General features: G+C 42.0%; 2 protein-coding genes across 5 annotated transcripts in view; both read right to left on the bottom strand.

Moving 5' to 3' along the window:
* Positions 1-6664, bottom strand: part of LOC116843831 — a 19630-nt gene extending 12966 nt beyond the window's left edge. Inside the window, exon 1 of the mRNA XM_032814630.1 lies at positions 5621-6664. Coding sequence (XP_032670521.1) covers positions 5621-5662 — 42 coding nt within the window. The 5' untranslated portion in view covers positions 5663-6664. The remainder of the gene's footprint in view (positions 1-5620) is intronic.
* Positions 6665-10456: 3792 nt separating this feature from the next.
* On the bottom strand, positions 10457-22839 carry LOC116843806 (apyrase). Of its 4 annotated transcripts, none has more exons than XM_032814572.1 (12): positions 22700-22839; positions 15391-15531; positions 14969-15194; positions 13559-13675; positions 13404-13484; positions 13037-13238; positions 12748-12850; positions 12416-12510; positions 12148-12302; positions 11513-11692; positions 11130-11224; positions 10457-10919 (listed from the first exon to the last, which is right to left on the bottom strand). In XM_032814572.1, exons 2-12 carry the CDS (start codon positions 15522-15524, stop codon positions 10679-10681), a joined length of 1629 nt encoding a protein of 542 aa, XP_032670463.1. In that variant the 5' UTR covers positions 15525-15531; positions 22700-22839; the 3' UTR covers positions 10457-10678. The 4 variants fall into 4 exon arrangements, with proteins under 4 accessions (XP_032670463.1, XP_032670462.1, XP_032670461.1 ...); XM_032814571.1 differs by lacking the exon at positions 22700-22839 and adding an exon at positions 19531-19565; XM_032814570.1 differs by lacking the exon at positions 22700-22839 and adding an exon at positions 17469-17625.
* Between the last annotated feature and the right edge of the window lie 3 nt (positions 22840-22842).

The raw sequence follows: 22842 nt of genomic DNA, 5'->3' as shown, positions 1-22842 counted from the left end.
CTCTCTCTCTCTCTCTCTCTCTCTCTCTCTCTCTCTCTCTCTCTCTCTCTCTCTTATTCTCGATTTTTGATTCCGCCGACTTATCGGCAAAGGGCGCAAGCAATAAACCCATGCAAATTTAGACAGTGTTTCGGCGCGATATTACTTCGCGCTAAATGGTTACTCGGTCGTCAAAATATCCCGTCCGATCGATACGAGAAGAAGCGAAGAAGCGAAAATAGATCTCAGCCGTCCTCCGTCCTCAGTCCTCCGGCCGCTCCCGCGTGCTTCGCCAAGGTGAATGGACCGTTGGCGGTGCAAGGTGCAGACCGTGATGCATGTCGCCGGCTATTGATTTCGAACGCTCGCGCACAGCACGACGTGTGCAAATCGCTCTATCTGCTGATCCGAGCGAAATTTATATTTTCAGCCGAACAGACGCAAAAGCTCACATCCACCAACACGACGGCGAATCGAGCGGAGAGAGAGCGTGCTTGAATTAGGTTGCGATTGATACGTGCAAACGAGAACGCACGACGAACGTCCCTTCGTGACCGCCGCGATATTCGGGCCATCGATCGCGCAAAACGCGACTGTTTAGTTAACGGGTCACAGACACGCCCGTTTATCTCCGCCAAGCCGTACAATCTACGAGCACGGCGATACGTTACCGGAGCATCGCCGCGAGAAATATTTGAGAAGCGTTGCATATTCGCGAAATTCGAACGCTAGGAATTAACATATGAAGAACCGCAATTGACTGTATTTAAATAAAAGTGCCGATTCCCGAATACGCGTAAATACCTAATCTCTTGGACATTCTTGTTGTCTTGATCTTTAAATACGAATATTTAAACTGCCAACATAGGATATGTGTACATATTCGACATATATTCTCTATGTTGAAAGTTTAAATATTCGTGTCTAAAGACGAAACCATAAAGGCGAACCATAAAAATATCTATACATGAAATAATATCATTGCTAAGAAAAGCGGTTACTCAGTCATTTTCCTTCTTTTAAGTAATGACTACTTTCAACAAACAATATTTTTTTTATAATAATCCTAAGATATGCTCAACAGAAATTTGACAAAAGCTTATTATCACATACAAGAGTTCGAAAGAAAAATTTATTCTCTTCATCAGAATATCATAAAATTCTGTTCAAGAAAAAGTTGGTTTGGCTCTATGCAATAAACTCACACATACAGCCGAATTTTTATTTTAATTTAATATTCTTAATTGAAATGCTAAACACTTGCTAAGTTTCAAGATATATTTTGAATAAAGTTAATAAAATATTAGTGACGAAAACTTATGATAAATTTGCGGATATATAAACTTATAAAATACTTGAGATAAGTGACATTATTTATTAAAATGCGTTTCTCTGTGTGCACAAGATTAGATATGTGTCCGGACATTGGTACTTTTACCTTACTTGGACGTCGCGTTAGAGTCGTTTCTCTCTTCTAATCTGGACTATTTTACTCTACATCTTTGTATTGCATTTCTCTCTATTAAACTTATCTACCGAGACCTGAGAAACTCAATATTTGTCTTACAGAGTCGAACATAATCAGTGACGATTTTCTTTGACTAAAATAATCGGCGAATTAATGATCAAAATTGATCAATCGTCATATGTAAAATCAGAAATATTGTCATGGGTTTGTCATAAACAAATTTTGATCTGATTAAATATATACTTAACTTATATTTAATTTCATGTTTACCAATTAATCATAGGTTAACAATTAATTTCGCAAATCAGTGAAATTATTTGTGATTTCATGTACGACGATTCATTAATTTCGATTATTGGCTTGCTGATTATTTTAGTAAAAGGAAATTTCAATTGATTAATGTGTGATAAACTTCGTTTTGCACACAACACGACGTCTCTGAATAGAGTTCGTGATCCCTTACGTCTAATTAATGGTTGTAATTGACGTATAATTTCATTCTTAATCATTGACGAAAGATAATCAGAAGGGGGACTGCGGATCGCGAGTCGAATGATCGATCGTGCCTGACGCATTTTTCATTCGGGCGGAATAATAAGCGGAGTCGCCGCGGTTCAATTAGGCAAATTGATCAATGCAAATTCGTGGCCAGCACGTCCTTCAGCACCGCCCTTCCATGTAGAAATGTGACTTCTGTTCTGCTCGTCCGCGCTTCGTCCCTCGAGAGAGCGCACGCGAATCGAGTCGAGCTGGCGTAGTAAACAGCATTTCGCCGTTTATTTTTATTCTTGCCGGCGACAGCTTCGCCGAGGTGGAGCGTCTCTCACGCGCGGCTCGCCTAATTAAAACGCGTCGAAAATAATATAATCGAGGGACGAGGGGAATGCGCGGCGCAAAATCAAGCAACGATCGCAAACGAGCTTGCGATACGCGATTTACATGCCGCCGCAGATAAGACGAAGATCAGGACGAAGTACGAGCCATCCGCAGCGCCCGCAAAAATCCGTAACAAGGTTTCGCCAAAATACACTTCGGAGATATCGGGAGGCGATAAAGCGAGAGAGCCGCGTGAAAATTAAACGTTTACGAAAGGAGAGTGGATACCAGAAGACACAAATTAAATCACCATGGTCGTTGCCGCTCGAGTAGACGGAACTCGTCGACTGGAAATCGCGAACGGTCGCGATAAATTTCGATAAATCGACAGACGATAAATTTTCCCGCGGACCGGTCAGCTCGATAGATTTCGGGACTGCGTTCACAGAGCGACCGTATCCTCGTGTCCCGCAGGACGAAGACCACAAGGATTCTTTCCCTGTTTCTCTCTCTCTCTCTCTCTCTCCCTCTCTCTCCCTCTCTTTCTCTCTCTCTCTTTCTCACTCTCTTTCTCTTCATGGCAGCCGTGTTTTTATCGTGACGTGGGGATATAAATAGAACGAAGGGAGAATGCAAGGCGAAGGCGCACAAGTACGGCACGTAACACGTCGTACCGAAGGGACACGTTTGACCACTTCGGCTCAGTCTTCTCGTGCTGGTTACCAGGCGGACATTAGAGCAGGCGAGGTGCCGCGGATAATGCGGCCTGTATTCCGAATTCAAGAAGCACCGCGAGTCACCGTTTGCAAACTGCCGGCCCTGAGAACATGGGGAATTCCGCCGAGGAAAATCGACGGTGCGCGCGCGCGCGCGCGCGCGAGATTTAAGGGAGGCAGAGAATGAATCGCTTATTTCGACGAGGACGCGAGCGGCATTTGTTCAGCGAGCTTACACCCTCGACTACTACGATGGCATATCCAAGAGAGAAGGAGAATTTCTCTGCGATATCTGCTGAAATAAAATTGTGAACGAAGAACGTATAGCACGGAGGAACATTTATCGAATGCGAATCACGCGTTTCCATTGTCGCGAATAAAGGTAAGGCAAAAGTGCCAATGCCTGGACACGTAACTAAACCCTGGACAATCTTATCGTTTTGGTCATTTTTGTTACAGATATTTAAATGTGTATATACATATTTATATCTCATTGATATATCTCGTTAATCATAAATAACGCAATACCACCTTCATGATCCATCAGAATCCGCGAAAATGAAGTCTTACTTGTGTGTTCCCATTCGTGTACTTTCCGCGACAAATTGAGAAGGCCACAAATTGAATTCGAACCAGTTTTTGGGTCGGGAAACGTCGCGAGCGGGAAGAATTAAAGTGTTCAGCCAACTTCGAGAATGATCAGTTTCGGCGATACGTCGGAGCGAATTCAAGCGGCTACCGCGTTCGTGCAATAAATACAAATGTCGAAACCGCGAAGAAACGGACGAAGAAGCGTCGGCGACTCCCGCGTTTTATGCGAGATTGCACTTCGACGAAGGGTATTTCTTTCCCTCGAAGTTCCGAGAAGCGCGAACGTCGGAAATGCAGTTAACTGCAGAAAGGGCGCATCCCCCGCGCGATGGGATTCGATTTGAAATTCTAATTCTGTCCTCAGTCCGCCCTCGCCGGTGCCCTCTCCCTCCCCCTTCCCCCAACCCGACGCTGCGAATCCTGATAGAATATTAAGCGAGAAAACTCGCGGCGATAACGCGACGCGAGAAGATCGAAGTCGAGAGATAAATGAGTAAATAGACGTTTGCCACGACGGCCAGCTTAAAATCTAAGATTCGTAAACAGGAAATTACTGTTATCGGATGCGTATCGCACTGCGGGGACGACGGACAATGAAGGGGAGGCAAGGCAAACAACGCGATGAAGATAGTGACTCTCAGGGATCGATGTAATTCCACAGTCTCGCGTGAAAAGCGGGTAATAACGGGCGCGCGTAAATCGATGCGCCCCTTTTACCGTTAATAATACACCGGCTGCGGGGCGAAGCGGCCGAGAGAGAGAGAGGGGGGAGAGAGAGAGAGAGGAAGGAGAGAAAAGCGGGTGGGAAAAGCGCGAAAGAAAAGGCTGCCTGTGTAATCCTCTCTTGCTCCCCGCGCCGCATAAATCGCGTATATCGCGCGGATGGAATCAGAATTACTCGCGCAGCGGATGAGAGAGAGAGAGAGAGAGAGAGAGAGAGAGCGCTTTTCGCTCTAAATGGAGATTTAAATCACCGTACAGGGAATTTACGCGTTTGTCGCCGTCTCCATAGAACTCGAGTATCTCGCTGTAATGGTTATGGAGGACGGGAAAAGCGACCGGAAAAGCAACACTGAATGTGACAGAAAACGATTACTATATCCAATGATTTCTTATTCCCTCTCTCTCTCTCTCTCTCTTGTGCGTTATATTGCGTTATATTGCAAACAAAGAAAAGACAGGAAAACAAGAAAAAATAATATAACGTTGGTTTCGCAATCGCGCGCGCCGAAAACGAGCGAGCGTGCCACTCGGGGAACGTGCAAAAAACCGATTCGCCCCTTCGCAATCGATTTCGAGCAGGTGCGCTTTGGCAGCGGAACGCGTCGCTGCAGCCTCTCGCGATGCATTCCGCGGTGCAATCGTATAAATACAGATGACTATCAACGATAGACGACGGATTGGAATTTTGTCGGATAGGAAAAACGTATTACGAATACTACTACTGTTGCTGCTGCTACTACTATTACGAGAGCGTTAGCGCGGCGACTCAACTTTCAATAACAGAAACGACAACAACACGCACACGTTACGAGACTCGTATATGGAGGTATCGTAAGTGTGTGCTGATTGTGTTGGTCAGTCACACCAATGTAAACATAGAATACGTGCCAATATCGCCAAATTGTATCTCGAGCGTGCTTCACTAAGTATAGAGCAGCGGTAGTGCAAATTTCTGCTCGCTCATTAAATTTCACGGAGACCCTCTATATTCGCGATTTCGCTTTGTCATTGCGTTTCCACCGTTGAATACCTGTTTAGCATTATCGCAATCGGATACCTGGAAACGTTTTTCAAGGAGGCACTTCATTGCAGACTATTGTTGACCGGAGAACTCACAAGCATGCGAACATCCATATCCGCGTCGCCAATAGCATCACCTTTTTCGCACGGAATGATCTCGCATGAATGATAAACGCTCCGGTACGCTATTTGGCTCGCGGGTTCGAGAGGTTAAGGCGACGCGGAAACGCAAACGACTTTGCCAACCTGGAGAGGCCGCGAAAATGCGAATTCATGGCGTTTCTCCAATTTATCCGCTGTTACGTACCTCCGACAGGGCGTCCTCCATCATATCGCTCGTGTCCCTCATGACTCTCGATGGAAACTAGCACCGACAACAATCACTCAACGCCCACGATACGTTCTCCTCCTTTTCTCCTTCTCGACTCTCCTCTTTCTTCGTATGTGTCTATCTATCTATCAATATATGTATCTATCTTCTTTACTTCGCCTCCCTCTACTTCCTTTCTTCCTCCTCCGTTTCTCCAATGTGTGGAGATTTTCCTTTCTTTCTCTCCCGTTCGTTTACTCGCTCTCTTATCTCTCCTCTCCTATTGGGAGATAGATAAAGAGAGAGGGAGAGAGAAGGAGAGACAGAAAAAGATCTCACGATGCCAGCTACGCGTGAACAAGGCACGATGACAAGTGCTCGCGGTCGCTTCCAGCAGCACCGAGGAATTCCGTGACGTCACGAGCACATTTCTTCCATCGCCAATGGGCAGGCGATCTCACGAGTTCGCTGTTCGGGTTGCTGCTGCGTGCTGCTACTGCTGCTTCTGCTGCTGCTGCTGCACGGCTTTTGACGGATCGATCGTATCGCGACGTGTCGCTCTCCTGGGGGCCGCTTGCGCCTCTCCGCCTCCGCCTCCCGCACTCTCGTCGTCGTCGTCGTCGTCGTCGTCGTTGTCGTCGTCGCGATTCTCGAGAGTGTATGGCTGACCGCGAATATGTACGCAAATCTCACGAATCACGCGCTTACCTCGCGGATGTAAACTGACGTTCGCGAATCCCTGGACACGATGCGCGATACACGCGCCGCACTTGGCGACGACCTAACCTGAGTCGCGAGTCTCGCCAGTTTTCTCGTATATATCTGCCGTGTGCAGCTCGATACTCTTCGTCGTCGCCGTGAGTTGGAAGCGACCTCGCCGCGGCCCCTCAGCACGCGCAGCAGCTCAGGACTCCGCGATCCATCGGAGTGCGCGACTTCGGAGACACTGCCGCCGCCGCCGTGCGCGCGCTGGCAGGTAACGCCGAGTGTGTAGGTCGAGACCCTCCTGCCAGAAGGCAGACCTGCCTCCATGATAGTCGCCGGCGCGCACTCGCGCTGTCTCTCGGCCTGCTGCCTTCGGCCTCTCTTTCCCGATCGTTCTCTCCCCGTTTCTCCACGGTGCACGGCCGCATGTCCCTATTCCGTCGCACTTGCACGATAACCAAGTGCACAGGGCCGGCACACTCCAGCACTGCCTCTTACGAATAATTTTCGAATTTTCAGCCTTGCCCATCTGTCGTTTGACGCCTTCGCTGTTGGCTCTTTAACGTCACATCGTATCGATCGAAAACATCAAATTTTTATCAAACGTCTTGATGCGTTTGTTAATTATTACGTTGATAAAAAGAGCGATAAAAGGAACAATTTTCTTATTTTCATTATGTCTCCGATATACTACAACTGACTTAGTAGTAGAAACGAATAACAACTTAGTAGTAGAAACGAATAACGACGATTTCTTTGCTTTCATTCTCTTTTAGGTTTCCGGAGCTCCATTTTGGTTTTTATTATCATTTCGATTGTTCGAAGAAAATGGCAGTAGTTGATTGGCAGCCAAATGTAGATTCTTGCTGAATGAAGCACATGTTTCTACATTTTGATCCACTCACAGTCCTCTCTTTGAGAAACGCATCCTCCTGGTTTCTTCTTTTTCTCACAATAATATGATCGGGAGAGAAACTGATTTTGATGCACGCACTGTCCTTTCTTTGAGACGTAAAATATTCTCCTGATTTCTTCTTTTCCTCACGAATAGTATGATCAGGGGGGAAACTGCCAATTTTATTTATTACACGTTAATCATACGCGGTATACTATAAACCACATGTCAGAGGGTGGAATTAATTAATCGGCGAGACATTAATTAAACCGCCTTACCAATCAATGGTCTCCTCTTTAGCCGCCACTGCGAAACGGCACTGCGATCTCGACATGTCTTTTCTCCGTCCAACTTTCATTCACGCACTTCGTTCATCCCGGCTGGTCCACGCGCCTCTCTCCTCTCTCTCGCTCTCTCCTGCAATCGCGGTCGTACGACTTGGCTTCGGAACAGCTGCCTCCGGGTCCCTCTCCTCGCGGACTTCCTCTCCAGACGTCCTGCCACCGCTTCCTCGCCGCGGTCTCATTGTCGTCGCGACGCTCCGCGACCGCGACGTTCGCGAAACGTCCGGCAAGTGGTGCAATCGTCGGCAGTAAGGGATAATCCTCGTAATTGACCGACGAACCTGCTCGAGTACCTCTCATCCTGACAAGAAACACTTCTCGAGTAGTTTCGCGCGAGAAAATAGGTCTATTAGTTTCCAGCTGCGTATTCCCCGTACTTTGTCTCTCTTTGTCTCCCTCCACCTTCCTCACCTTCTCGACCGCATATATTTCGCCTTAATCGCGAATAGCACGAAGAAGCACGTCTGAGAAGACCAAGTTGAGGCAATTTGGAGTATCTTCTTTGGATATTATCATCCTCCGCGTGTTTTCTTCCTCTTCTTCCTCTTAAGGTAGTGCGATTAAGAGGGAAACTGTGAGATTTATTTAGCCGCCGCTCGCGCGTTTCCAATTTGGCAAATTTCACACTGTTGCAACGTTAACATGATACTGCCGATAATTTTCCATCGCAAATTGCACCGAAGCATCGTTATCGTCCAGCAGGAAACCTCAGCATCTCCGACTATATCGTAGCTCTTCTCACCTTGCGGCATCATCGATAGCGCGTATTTACGCTCCGGCTCGCGCACGTCCCCGTGTTATGTAAATCGCCGGAGATATGCAGATCGACTCGAACATTATCAATGCTACGCGCAGCGTAATGAACGTTAATTGCCAGAAAGCGTTGCGCTTGGTCCGCGTCGCTTGGCGCTCAGCGCACACCGGCGAATTCGAGCTTGCACCTGTTGGGAAGGTGTCGTCAGGCCCCGAAGAGACTCGTCGCAAGAGAGCACGCCACTGTTACGAAAAATATTCTAACCGATTGATTTTAACAAATACACAAAAAATTATAACGTAATATATGTAACATATGTAACATTATATCGTAATATATGTAACATTATATCGCGCGAAATATATCGTAAGATATAGTACTTTCTTAAAACGAATCAGTGAAATATCACTGAAAACAATGAAACATCACTGAAAACAGTGAATATACACTGATTTGCAGTTATAAGTGTTGCACTGAAAGTGCTCAGTGCTATACTTATAATTGATATCAGTGACTATTCACTTATTCACTTTAAGAGAGTATACTCTCTCAAAATGAATCAGTCAAACATCACCGAAAACAGTGAACATACATTGATTGCAGTTATAAGTATGACACTGAAAGCTCTCAATGCTATACGCATAACTGATATCAGTGACTATTCACTGATTCACTTTAAGGACGTATCTGAGCTATATAAAAATAGTACCTATTTGATAAAACTTTGGGTAACTTTTCCTTAATTATCTATAATATACTGAAAAAAATTTCAAGTCGATTCACTAAACCGTTGAAGAGTAATTATTATGTTAATTTTACACGTGTTCTTATGACAAAAGCAACTTTCCTGAATGTGAAGAGTAAAAACGTATAGAAAAAATAGTACCAAAAATTTAAGTATTTTTATACATATAAATCCTGAATTATCGGAACTATTTGCGGAATTTGATTAGTTTTCACAACACGGTTTCAGAGAAATTAATTTTTATTTGTGACAATTTTGCGATTGTCATAAGAAGTTAGTAACTGGAAATGCGGTAACATTGCAATCAGCTAATGTCAAATGAATAACCTATAAATCAGTATAATAAAGTTACGTCGTAAATTCTTGTTTTGTCTGCATTGTTTCATGCAGAGGACAAGAATATAAATTAAATAATTTCGATGAACAATAGGATAAGTGTAAAATTTGAGGCTTTTATTGTTTCATCTAACCTGCCAGGACAGTGCATTACTGCCAACATATAAGTCACAAACTACATGGCACGCTGTTGCTACGTTTAACTTTTTTCATTAAATATTTATAATAACAATAAATAATATTGATAGTTATTGTTCAGACAATGCATATTTATCTGTTTTAACTTATCCCAATTACTTTTTCTCCTTTGCACTGATGGATATTGATGTTAAATAAATACGAAATTTAAAGTTCTAAAGTTGAATTCAGGGCATTTTCCCTGCCAAAAGTTTTATTATAGAAAGGTGAAGAAAAGCAAATAAAAATAATAAACTGTTGAGAAAGTAAAAAATAACTTTTTAAATAAGAAATATATTATGTTAGCCACTATTTATATCACTTGTCACTAGGTTTACAACACGTTTGAAGCAGATATTCAAATTTTTCGTTTTTCAAGCACTTTTGTCACCGATTGTATTTCAGATACATCCTTAAGAGAGTAGAAAATAAAAGGTATGTATATATGTGTCACGTGCATATAAAGCGTATGTTGTAGAAAATTATGTGTATTAGGAGATATTATAAATATACATAATGTAATAAATGTACATTTTACTTTAATCGGCAGGCAGCGGCTCTTTTTTCCTGCCTTCGCCACTAAAAACGAGCGTTCCATGCCGGCGCTACAAAGCAGTTCGCGCGTTCTGGTCGAGGGCAGGAACACGGACGAACAGCTGCTATTTCACCTGTTCGATACATTATTTAAATGCTTCATCTGCCCTGATCTCGAGATACCGCGAGATAAGCGGTCGACGTTTCCTGCTTTCTTACGGCTATCACGCAAGACTCCGAGAGAAGTTCTTTGTCAACGTTTCTTCTTCGTAGACGTATGTCTGGCTCTTTATTCACCGAGCTTCTCGACAATTGTTCGAGAAATAATCAAGGACGTCGGGGAAAATTGCAACGAGAAAGGTTTTATTCGGTTATACAAAAATTAAGTACTTTATTTGCACGGAGATAAGTATATCACCATACAAAGTGTCAATCAACAAAATATAAATGCATTTTCATTATAGGTCATAATAGGTCGATAATATATTTCCTAGGTCCTAAGTCTTTATCTCTTTCTCTCTCTCCGAATACAATTTTACCGGTACACAGAAGTTAATCTAACAACTCAGAAATTTCTGGATTTCTGAATAATCATCCGCCGGTCAGTCCCCGCGATTATGGGACTCATCTTCTTCACATACTTTTCTAGATAATCCATATCGAGTAACCCAACTTTGTGATTGCAACTACTGTTTTTGAACAAGATAAAGTTATCTCCGCCGGTGACCAAGTAAGACGGTACCACTACTCTGTACCACTGATTGTCCATCATATTCTCGAACACCGGATATTCACAAGCTTGGCACCTGTCGATACGTTCGAACAAATTAAAATCGTCAGCAACTCTCAACTCAAAGCTACTGTAAGAGCCGAGATGTGAAACGAATATGATTTGTACTCCAATTCAATCAACGTGGAGAGAGCTCGAAAAGGAAAGGGGAAAGAAGTTTCTCCTTTCCTTTTCGAAGAAAGGAAAAAATTGGAAGAAAGAGTCCCAGGAAAATAAAAATTATTACCTGATTTTTACATTCTCCACAGTCCGTTCTCCGTCACACATGCTGTAAGTGATTTTTAACCCAGACCAGACCAGAGTGCCTCCCGTTACCAGGATCTACGGGGGAAAATGAAACTTAATTCGCGGCTCGATTTCCTTCTTCAATTTCCATCGCGTCCCCGTGGAGAGGCCACCGTTGATGCACGCTTACGTTCACGCGTCGTTCTACACGGCGCTACTTTACGGCGCGCCTGTTTACGACGCTATATTATTTTACAGCTTAGCACGAATCAGAGCGAGAGAATCCGGTTTGCGTCGCGTCGAAATCAATTACGACCAAATCTGTCAATCACTTTACAAAGAGTGTCAAGTAGGATAATGTTACGACGAAGAATCTAGACTGACCTTCCTGATAGTCTTTCCGGTCAACTCGAGAGTATCCCACGTGTTCTCAAAAGGCTGGACCATTATCAAACTGCCGTAGGTGATTTCAGTTCGCTCGATATCATTCCGAATTCCTCCTGCATTCGTACAGGCCACTGCTGCATACGTCCAGTACCTTTCGTCATCGATAGCGTCGACGTACTGAAATCGATACGCCATTCTCAATTCAGTCGTCTCTTAGTTTTGACCATAGACATAACATACATAGACTCCGCATACAGAAAAGAGAAGCCAATATGTACAGCCCCTCTGTTCTCTGTCTCTTTCTGCACAGACAAAGTGTGCAATAAGATTTAAGTAAGACTTTTATTTACCAGTCTAGTCGGAGTGTTGTTGCGCTCTATAATATTATGGAAACGAGAAATGGATGCATGCGCAACAAAAAAGTGACAAAATAGGAAGAAAGCTATATTCTCTATTCTTGTTCTCTTTCTAGATGTTGGCTTCACTCTATTAGACGACAGAACATAAGGTATTCGGAGTCCATGTTGATTCGGAGTTCATACTATGGTTTTGACCAAGAGATACTTAAATTCGATTTGATTGCAATTTTGGCCAAGGCTCTCTCATAGAAATATCGCGAAGCACGTACTTACCGCGTCCACCATCGCGTCCGTTATGAAATTTCCCAGATTGCATTCCCTGTTGCGACATCGGCTGTCGAGCAGTACCTTGCTGCTGCCGATTTTTCTGTGCGCCACTGCGTCCACTTCCTTCTTCCACGGCGCCAGTGCTCTCAGAATTTCCGCGTCTGGGTGCAATTAATTCGAGCATTCGAATATCAGGTGTATACGTGCTACATCGATTGCCTCGGTAATGACGATACAAGTCGGATTGACGGATAAGTCGGAACTGAAAGCTTACCTTCCTCGATGGAGCGGTCCAAGAGGATCGGATTGCCATCCCAGTCGACGACCTCGCCTTGCTCGTCGAACCATACCGTCAGATTGCCTAAGTACCTTCGGTCAGAAGCAGATAAAATAGAAACGCATAAATCAAACGCGCGCTTGTGTACTTGTATCGAATGAAATCGTAACGACAGGCTCTACAGAGAAATTGAAATAAAACTTTTCGATATTCGAGCGGTCGCATCGCAAACAAATCATTTCGACCTCATGACTCCAGATAGCAGAATTGACCTTCATGAACGATGGAAGATATTCTTGACACAATTTTCTTATCTCTGAATAACATACTTCGTATAAGCGGCTGCTTGAACAATGAGAACTGTTCTCTCCGTCTCTTTCTGCGTCACGACCACGGGATACTTGTCCACTGCTAGGTCTAATGGCGGCGTACCTGCGGTACAACAGTTAACGACGCTAAAACTTAATCTGTCAACGAAGATCTTGCGAAACAAAGCTTTGAATTTTTAGACATACGATATATCGGCGACTTGTATCAATTTCGAATAAAGCGACTTGCGATCGTACGTATTTGTGTGCGAGTGTGTGACTTGTATCTAATACATATATTTCACAGAACCTGTATAAAGAAGCGTGTGCGAATGACCGCCGACAATCACATCGACCAGGGGACAATTCGCGGCCATGACTCTGTCCACGTTCAGTCCGCAATGACTCAAAACTATGATAATATCTACGCCTTTCTCTTGGAGTCGCTGGGCTTCGGCGTTCACCGACTCCACCTCGTTCAAGAACTTCAGTTTCCCCGTGTTGGCGATCATCTGAGAGAATCGAATGCATATCGAGAAGATTGCTTGCTCGAGCGTGTCTTGTGAGAGAGAAGCGGATGAATTGAATTGGCGCGAGAGATACGATCCGAGAAATTAAATCAAATATACCGTGCAGTTTGCTATATCGCTAAAGAATACGATCGGTCGATTACTCACATTCGTACTCGACAGGATAACACCAATGATACCGATTCTCTTACCGCCGCGCTTGATGATTGTGCTCTTCTCGTATAAATGCTAAAAAAGGGAAAAATCAAAGTAGAAAATCGATTTGTTTCAGTCAACGAATATTACGGACGGAAATTACGGACCTGCATACTCGGCTCCTCACTGTCGTCAATGTTCGTCACTACAATTGGCGCTTTGACGTATCTAAGAAATGGAACGATACCTTCGATTTTATGGTCGAACTCGTGATTTCCGATAGTCTGTGAAAATATATCGTCATATAATATCATATATCAACGGTAAAAATTATTTCTATTCAGTCGTATTTTAATTACGTAACAGTCATTAGACTCTACTAAGCAGTGTCGATGTGAGCAAATGGGACAAATGTTATTAAATAAATAAATAAATGTTACAAAAACTTAGAATCAAATAAGTCTTAATAAATTTGTCATAAAATAATGCGTAACATTAATATCGTAATATAGTGTAATATCGTAATATCGTAATATCGTAATATCGTAACATAGTGTGCGTTAAATAGTTGAGAGAGTAAATCACACGAATCACTACTCTCAAACGTGACGCTTGACACAAGATCACGCAACCTTCAGAGAATAATAATACACGTAAGTATACGACAAACAAACAATCACGACAGTCTTAGACACGACGGTGAACGTAGTGCGAGACGTTGTGCGTTACCTTAAAGTAAATTTTTCCAAATCAATTAGAAAGCGAAAGAATTCTATTCTTTATTCATTTGTGTTAATAACTCATTTGTGTTAATTATATATATATATATATATATATATATATATATATATATATATATTTCACGCGTTTTTCGCGATTGTCGTGCTGTGTTAAAAGAGACATGTACATTTGAGTAGAATCAGACAGAACTTGCAGCTGTCACGACGCCAGTTAATGTTCCAGAAAATACAGTATCGGAGGATTCGATTCAGGTTGAATAAGGTCAGGTCAAAGGTAAGTTCATGGACTCTAGGCTCTATGCTCTTCTGTTTAATAGTGGGTCAATTGAAAAGTTCTACTAGATCTTTTCATCAAGAAGTTTGATTTATCTACATGTATAAAATAAAATGTCTGTCTGTCTATACATTCCTTTTGACTGATCTGGATCAAATTTTGTATGATTATTCTCTAAAACCCTGCAGACAATATGAGCTGCATAAAATCTAGACTCACAGTATTCTCTTCCCCCTGATTTCCTTCAACACTTTGTAATAACCGTCGGGCAACGCCAGATAATTTTAACTAATTGTAATTATTTGTCCATCATTGTCGTTGTATTCGCTAACGTTCTGGCGTCACTAGTATATCTCCATTGTAGAAGGCAGAGTTTACCAAGGTTAGTTTATCATTAAATAAACGAGAGATCGAACCGAACTTTTCGACAAGACCCAATATTTTGAGCGCTTGGAAAGAATCAATGATGGCTTATTCGATTAATAAAAACTATTGGATCTAATACTCGCTCCCGAGAGAAGATTAAAGTTTGCTTTATCTGGAGAGTCTATACATTTCATTACCAAGGCGTCATGCGGCAATTTATTCATGAACAAAGCTGTGACATTCCAACGATGAAGATTGTACCAGATGGTGCCCTGGAAGTTATCTCCAGCATTCAGGAAAATCGGATTCGGCCGTTCATTCATGAGCTTAGTGACCGCCGTGTAGACTCTGGCGATTCCACCCACGCATCTCTCCTCCTGGTCCTTGTGGCAAGGTCCAGAAGTCGGACTTGTCTGCTCGAACCTTCGACACAGTTTTTTTCCTCTCAAGGGTCATGCTCTAACGAGCAGCGCGATCACGAAAGTCGCGCAAAAGTCAAACAAAGACTGATAGAAGGAGGCCAAGGCAGTAATTATATAATTACACTCTCGTCCTTGACTCAGCGATCATTACAATGACACGAATTAAATCGCATGCTTGACATATCCGAATCGCTCACCTCGCGTGAAAATCATTCCAGTGAATTATCGACAGCTCAAACAGATCTGTCCTTCCTGCTGGATGAGAGATATCAGGTTCGGTGGATCCCCAACAAACTTGGCACAGCAATAGCAGCAACGGCAGCATGTACATGTTGCACCTGTCAGTAAAGATACTATTATGTTTGCGTGGTCTTGGTTTGTCGCGGAATCACCGCAATAAAGTACAAGATATCGAGAAGTATAAGATATCGTGCTAATAAAGGTATATAAGGCAATATTAATATCGAGTTGCAAAAATTCCTTACATTCTTTTGCAATATGTTTGAATTTAAAAGTTCGACGAAGACAGATTACGTGACGACTTCAAGATAAAATAGAGATACGAGGAATACACTTACAGCAACTTCTGCGCGACGACATATTGTAAGCACGTGCACGATTCTTTGTCTTTATTGTCTTTGTCAATGCGGAAACGGTAATTGCGGTCGTTCAACGACAAACGACTGTCGCGTTTCCTGAGACAATCACGGCTGAGGTAGACAATATAGACGATTGCGCAACGCAAAATTCATAAACAAGATAACAAGTCGCGTTAAGCGATTTGTCAGATATGTCAGATTTATTTTTGAGGAATCTATTTGTCTCGCGATATACTTAAAATTGTCGATCGGTCACGGACAATTATAACTCAAAGGTTCTGCTAATTATCGGATTCACGGAACATGCTAGATCTTCGCGCTGACAGTCGATAACTCCAAATCGATTTCAATTAATCTATGCCCAATTAATTATAGAATGTTGACAACAAAAGATAACGACTAATCTATTTCATTATCCATTATATGAATCAGGGCGTTATCGTATATGTAAGCAACTTCGGAAAAATGAGTCAACTTTGACTTTTATTTCCAACAAGATCATATACTTTGTTTCAATATTATTTGAACGCTTTTCCTTCGATGCAAGATAAACTTATTTTAAACTTGTTTTTTAATAATTCCCAGAAGTTCTTTCATTAGATCAGCTACGCTTTGAAATGCATCGAAGAAATATTGTTTAAACCATATTAAAGCTGTACACTTGTTCGCGAAACAACTTAAGCGCTTTTCTGATGAAGTTAAAAGCGAGTCAAACAGCCACTGCATGGTCTTGCATAGTAATTAATCGCGTAAGTAGCCAAAATGACAGCACATGATGTAAATGTCGGCTCTTTATTTTACGCTCATCTGAGATAGTTAAAAGTAAAATAGAGACATTTGTGCTATTCTTTGATCCTCATTTGCAGTTGTGACGTCGGATATATCATGTATTTATTATTTTAACTATTGCCGTAACGAATCGTGCAAGCTCGTAATTGTGACCATTTGATTCCTAATTATATCGGAAAAGAGAAATGTTTCAACATGTTTGTAAACCAGTGTCGTATACGATACGACGATTTGTTCTACTTTATGACGTTATCTTGTAAGATTGTATATCATATATAAAATTGTATACAATCGGAGCACTTGAGGAGCTTTCAATCTCTTTCTTGTCACAATAACTTCTCACTAAACGGTCGATTAAAAGAGAACGGTTGATCAGCCAGAAAAAACTCGCTTGGAGATCGCTCGTGTAATCGCATCGTTGTATAACAAACGCAAAAGAAAAGACAGAAAAAGTGAAAAATAGAACAGCATAAATTTTGCAACGCGATCTGCTCCTTACACCTTCACTCCCACTAATTATAACGCGCGCAAACATGCGTGACGCGCGAGCAAAGCAGGTGTCACGGGTACGCAAGCGAGTTCCGAGATAAAATAATTGCCATGAAAAATTCGCAGTCGATATAAGACGATGCGGACACATCGGCAGCACGATTAATTGATTTCGTATATGAGACGCGCGTAACGCAATGTAACAAAGCGTAAAGGTGATAAACGATAAATGATCGGCGCGACACGATTACATCATCGTCGCGACCTCGGGCGCGATAATCTTCGCGCGAACGATCACCTCCGGGTATCGTAAAAAGTAAAAAACGAAGTTTACGGAGGCTAAGTTACTGGAAGGGATTATGTAACTATCCAGGATAAACGCAAGCGATTTACGTTACCTCGCGTGACAGCAAGAACGCTCGTCACACTTGGCTCTCGATAACAGAAGTCGGGCGCACACGTGTCGAATATTCGTGAAAGACTGCTCTAGATCATTACTCGTCTTCGCTCTTCCCATGAGAAAATATTGATTATCGAGTGTCCCCTGCCTTATCAGTATTACAAGAGATTTCGTCTCTAGCACTGTCTCGCTCAAGATGTATCCTCGAATGTCGGTTTTCCGGTATCAGACGTGAAACACACACACGTGCGATATATCTCGTGTGTGTTTAAGTATGTGCGATGGCTTAAAACGACTTAGATGTTATGAAGTCGGTAACTCACCGAATTGTCGAAACTGAAAGTCATTACTGACGGGCTTACCGAGTAATTACATTATTAATTATTGTTATTAATGACAATAATTGTTATGTTATTAATTATTATTATTAATTATTGTTATTAATGTTATTATTTGTATTATTATATTATTTGTATTATTGTCTATTATCATTCACTATCCCTAATTGTATCATTAATTATACTATTACTGCGCAAGTCTGTCCATAATGACTCTCAATTTTGGCAGTTTAGCAATCCCATTATGTCTAAACGGTTTTCCAATCTACTGTTATATGAACGCGCAATGAGACGACAATTTTATCGCCCGCGGCAACAAAATGATCCACGCTACTTAATTACCTGCGACATCATCTACTCGATTAGCCGCATTATCTCAGATGTGAACTGAATTGCTGAGAAAAATAACCTAGATATCCATTTAAATCTTAATACGCAAAAACACGACGTGGAAAAAACTTAACGTCGCGCAATAATACACCTAGCTATGATGTAAGCAATGCCAACAAAGACAGTGCGATAAGTGTTTTAAGTGAGTGTATCATGAGTGTATTCTATTTTTATCTGTATATCGTAAAACTTATTTATCGCCAAATTGCCAATGCTTCCTCGATCGACAATAATAAGCGACATTGTATTCACCCTGCCTGACTTTCGGAAGTCTTAAATTACGTGAAAATTGCTCCGATTTGCAATTCCAATGTATCCAAGACGATTCCTGAGCACACGAACAATATTGTGAATCACAGAAACCGAATTAAAATAGTAATGAATAATTCGAATGAATATTCCTGATATCTCCAGCGCATACACACATACACATATACACACACACGCTTATCTAATATCCGGACATCTATTGAGGAACTTGTATTCACCCCTTGTTGCACGGAATTGCACCGTAAATGGTGCATCCACACACAGTTAATTCACACGGGGAAACTAGTTCTTTCGTCTGTGTCGCGATTCATAACAGATAACATATAAATTGGCAGAATTATACTGGGAAAGAAGAAAAAAGAGATCTTATCACATATAGACATGTGAAACGCACGACCGATATCTAACGATATTCCAACATCGGCCAAGTATTCCGACAAATCAACGTGTCTCTACATGTTTTAATTACCCGTACAAATTTATTCACGAACGAAGGAAATAAAAATTCACACTCGGTGACAGAGTCGCACTCGGCGTAGTCGTGATTTTCATCGCGAAAAGGCGCGGGGGGGATAAAAACAGCCGTACACGACGTTGAACTAATTAGCACGCGATCGTGTTACTTCTCTTCATTGCTCGCGAGAATTGGACACCTCATGATAGATGATATATCACGCGCAAATCTGTCGCACGAAGATATGGACAAGATATTCGTGTGGATTCGCGCGAATAATCACGGGTAAGCGCGAGATCGCGTTTCCTGTGCGACGACGAACTTTGCGAAGAAAACGCGCTGTTGCGCGAACATAATACTAGGAAGCGCAACCGTAAATATGGCCAGGATAAGCGTCGGCTGGATTTACGAGGAGTAATTACTTATTTCTTACGGACACACAGGGTATATAACACGACAGGCACAAACGAACTATGCGCGTGACGAACAGAAGGAGCCGATGCCAAGGAAGTTACTGAATGGCCGGCACTCTGGCTCGCTGACAAAATCGTATAGTATTCTACGGTTAATTTTTCGGCTCACGATGTGTTAATAAAAAATTATTTTACCATATCGAATCTAGATTCATACTGGATATCGACTAAGATATACTGGAATATCAACATCGATCATCGAAGATAATATTGCCGAAAGTGAAAGGAACGACCGAGATGTAAGTCTTTGATGTAAATCTTAGGAAAGAGAAGGACGATTGACGCCGGAACACAGATGTAAACACTCGACAACTAAAAATGCCAAAAGTAACACGACTGAGAAGCCGAACTCGAGTCCTATCGCTAAAGACGAACGGACGATTCGAGATGTGGCGGCTTTTAAATAGTTGTGGCTGTTTTCTCACACCTACATCCGCTTTTTGGCATTGATCGGAGCCTTCTCTTCTGAAAACGCTGTCGAAAGTATAATATAAATTCCCATCCGGGTCAGCGGATGACGTTGGACCCAAAGGTCATTATTCATTTTCAATGTTGTAATATTGATCAATACATTCATACATCCGATGAGTCGGAGAATATTATATTGAATCTAAACGACGTCAAGATTGATAAGGATAGTCAAACAAACATCTTTCACCGGACATTTACTATTAATATTGTTTAATCTTGAAACCATTGGAGAAAAAGAGAGACAATAGAACTGTGCAAAATGGTACTCGATTCTAAAACCACTTTTTGAAATCGATACAAGTAATCTTTACATCGAAATAATCGACTTCGAAAGTGATATGTGAATCGATTCAAGTAACCGTTTAAGTTACGCGGTCAGAGGCCGCAATAAGCCTTGCTTACACGTGTTAAAAAACAGATTTCACTTGTAAAAATACAAATACCACTCGTTGTTTGTCACTTGAAAAAATTGAGATGAAATTTAAAGAAAATTAGGATATCAGTATAATAAAGGACGTCAATACTATAAAATAATATATCAATATAATTACATTATCAGTATAATTATCCTAATTACACTATAACGCAGACACAACAGAGATATAGACAGAAATAATAACACGCTGTTATTTGTAAACATGAAATATGCTAAGAAACATGTCAAAGGCATTCATTAGCGTCTTAATGTCACAAAGGCTTCTTTAAGACATTCGAGGATCTTAATGCTCTAATCTAATGGAAAGACATTCGCCAATTTGCACAAGCACAAGCTATCTACTGTTCGAAAATAAGGAGTCGCTCATGAAAATGAAAACCAACTGTAAGTTAGTAGTCGAAACTGACTATTATTCGTTGCAAATTTGCGATTTCCGTCCGTGTGCGCGTGTGTACGAAAACTTACGATAAGAAATTTGATAAGAATTTTACAGAAATGCCAAAGTTAAGATACAATTTTTACATAATGCGAATGTACCTTGTTTTCTCTCGCGATGTATTTAATTAAATTAGTTTTCCAAATGATGGCGTGTATTATCATTTCAATATAACAAACCTGACTGACTTGTTCTAAACCGCGCTTACGTGATCGGCCACCTTAAAATAGAACTTATCGAAACAATGAAACAACACACAGTTATCAGCATCTAATACAAATAGTTCCAACGAAATCAAAGTATATATGTGAGCGTGCTTCCAAATATTTCCAGATTATTTTATCGGACCGCCCGGCAAACACGTTTGTCGAAATTATCTCTCGAGCCGGAACATAACGAAATCGTAATCTGATAGAAAAATTTCTAGACGTATAATTAATATTTACAAGACATTTCAGATAAGCGACAGCATCGATATACCGCCTTAAATTTTATTCTTCCTAAATTCTTCTTTTTTTCTGCTTTCTGCTCGTTTCTCTCGGCCACTTTTCGATCAAAAAATTCTCAAGGCTCGCGAATAAAGTCCGGCGACCTAAGCGGTCCCGACAAAGCGTGCTGATTCAAAGCAACAGAAATCCTAATGGAGAGGTCGGAAAAAGGAATCCGGTGGGGCCCGCACGTCGGCAGTCGTCGACGTCTGTCATGTTCAGTCGACGCCGGTCGCTCAACAAAATCGGCTCGCGTCTCTTGCTCGCAGATGAATTGCAACTCGCTCGAAAGCACCGCCATCGCCACCTCCGCCTCCGCCTGTCACCGCTACCACCGCCACTACTACGATAACACGGAAGAGCAATTAATACGCGTGTGCTCTCGTATAATTATGCCAGTATTTATCAGTACCCTTCGCAGTCGAGTGATACTGGTCGGCGCGTCGAAGCTCGGTGCGTTGCTTCTTCCTCTTTCTTCATTTCGGGCCGTTTATACTTGGAGAAATTTCAATCAAATTTTTTAATCTCTCGCGCTCGCTACTCGATAGAACGTATCTTCTTCTTTTGTAGAAACAATAAGAGATAATTCCGAAGGTTAGCGATTATCCGAGACTAGAGAAGGTGTTAAAAGAGAAGGAAATAGAAAATAATCGAAAGAAGTTGGGAGATAACTGAAGGATTATAAATATCAGAAGTCCCCGGACGGATGGAAAGTCATTGAAAAATCACCGGAATTTGACATTCAAACGAAATTTATCTTTATCAACGGGAATGTGTAATCGGTTCACCATATATTGGGAAAAGCGATAAATTAAGTGACGTCGCTTACATTAAAGACCTTGTGTCGTAACACGTTGCACGTGTGCGAAATGTTACTTAGCGCGGAGTAGTTTGCATGGTTATACGCGGTTGTCGGTGGCGTGCACACGGTGTGTGTTACTTAATCTTTGGCACCGATTGTTGACACTTATAGCGCATCGAGGATCTTAAACGGAGTATTACAGTGTCGTAATGACAATGATATATAGCGCGTCTCTCTCTCTCTCTCTCTCTCTCTCTCTCTCTACTATCGAGTAAAAAATAAAATAAATAAAGCTTTGTTTGTGCATCTGTTTGTCTCGAGTCACAAATACTGCGCTCGCTCCTCTTTTTGCGAAATCTGGAAAGCCGAAAACCCCCGTATCGGACGGAATCAATTGTCCGATTAGTTAAGTGGGCGGAAGAGTGTCGCGTTAACGCCGTAGGGACGTAATTCCATTTATCGTTTCGTTTCTCTCGCAAATTAGTCGGGCACGGCGCCAGACATCAGGTCAAATTGATACTCGTTCAAAGCGTTTGGTGCACGACTTTACGAACCGTTGCGTTTCTTGGCGGGCCCGCGGGCGTGCGAAATGGATATCGAGTCGATTTAGATTCTCGTCTTTTATGAATGTCGTGCTTCGCATACGCGCAAGCAGAAATGTATTTTCGTACCTTGATAACGTGTGCACGCTTTCCGCATTTAAGTGTGGTTTCTCAATGTCTGCGACTGCGACAGCGCGGCAAGTGAAATAAAAGCAGATAAAATGTATCTTATGTATCTCCGCAGGTGTTGAATTAACATTGAGTATACAACG

The sequence above is a fragment of the Odontomachus brunneus genome, unplaced genomic scaffold, assembly GCF_010583005.1.
Source record: "Odontomachus brunneus isolate Ranch 3 - 2012 unplaced genomic scaffold, Obru_v1 Obru_scaffold_036, whole genome shotgun sequence".
In the NCBI taxonomy this organism is placed as follows: Eukaryota; Metazoa; Arthropoda; class Insecta; order Hymenoptera; family Formicidae; genus Odontomachus; species Odontomachus brunneus.
The sequence above is the reverse complement of the archived record's forward strand: the minus strand, read 5'-3'. Positions and strand labels throughout refer to the sequence as shown.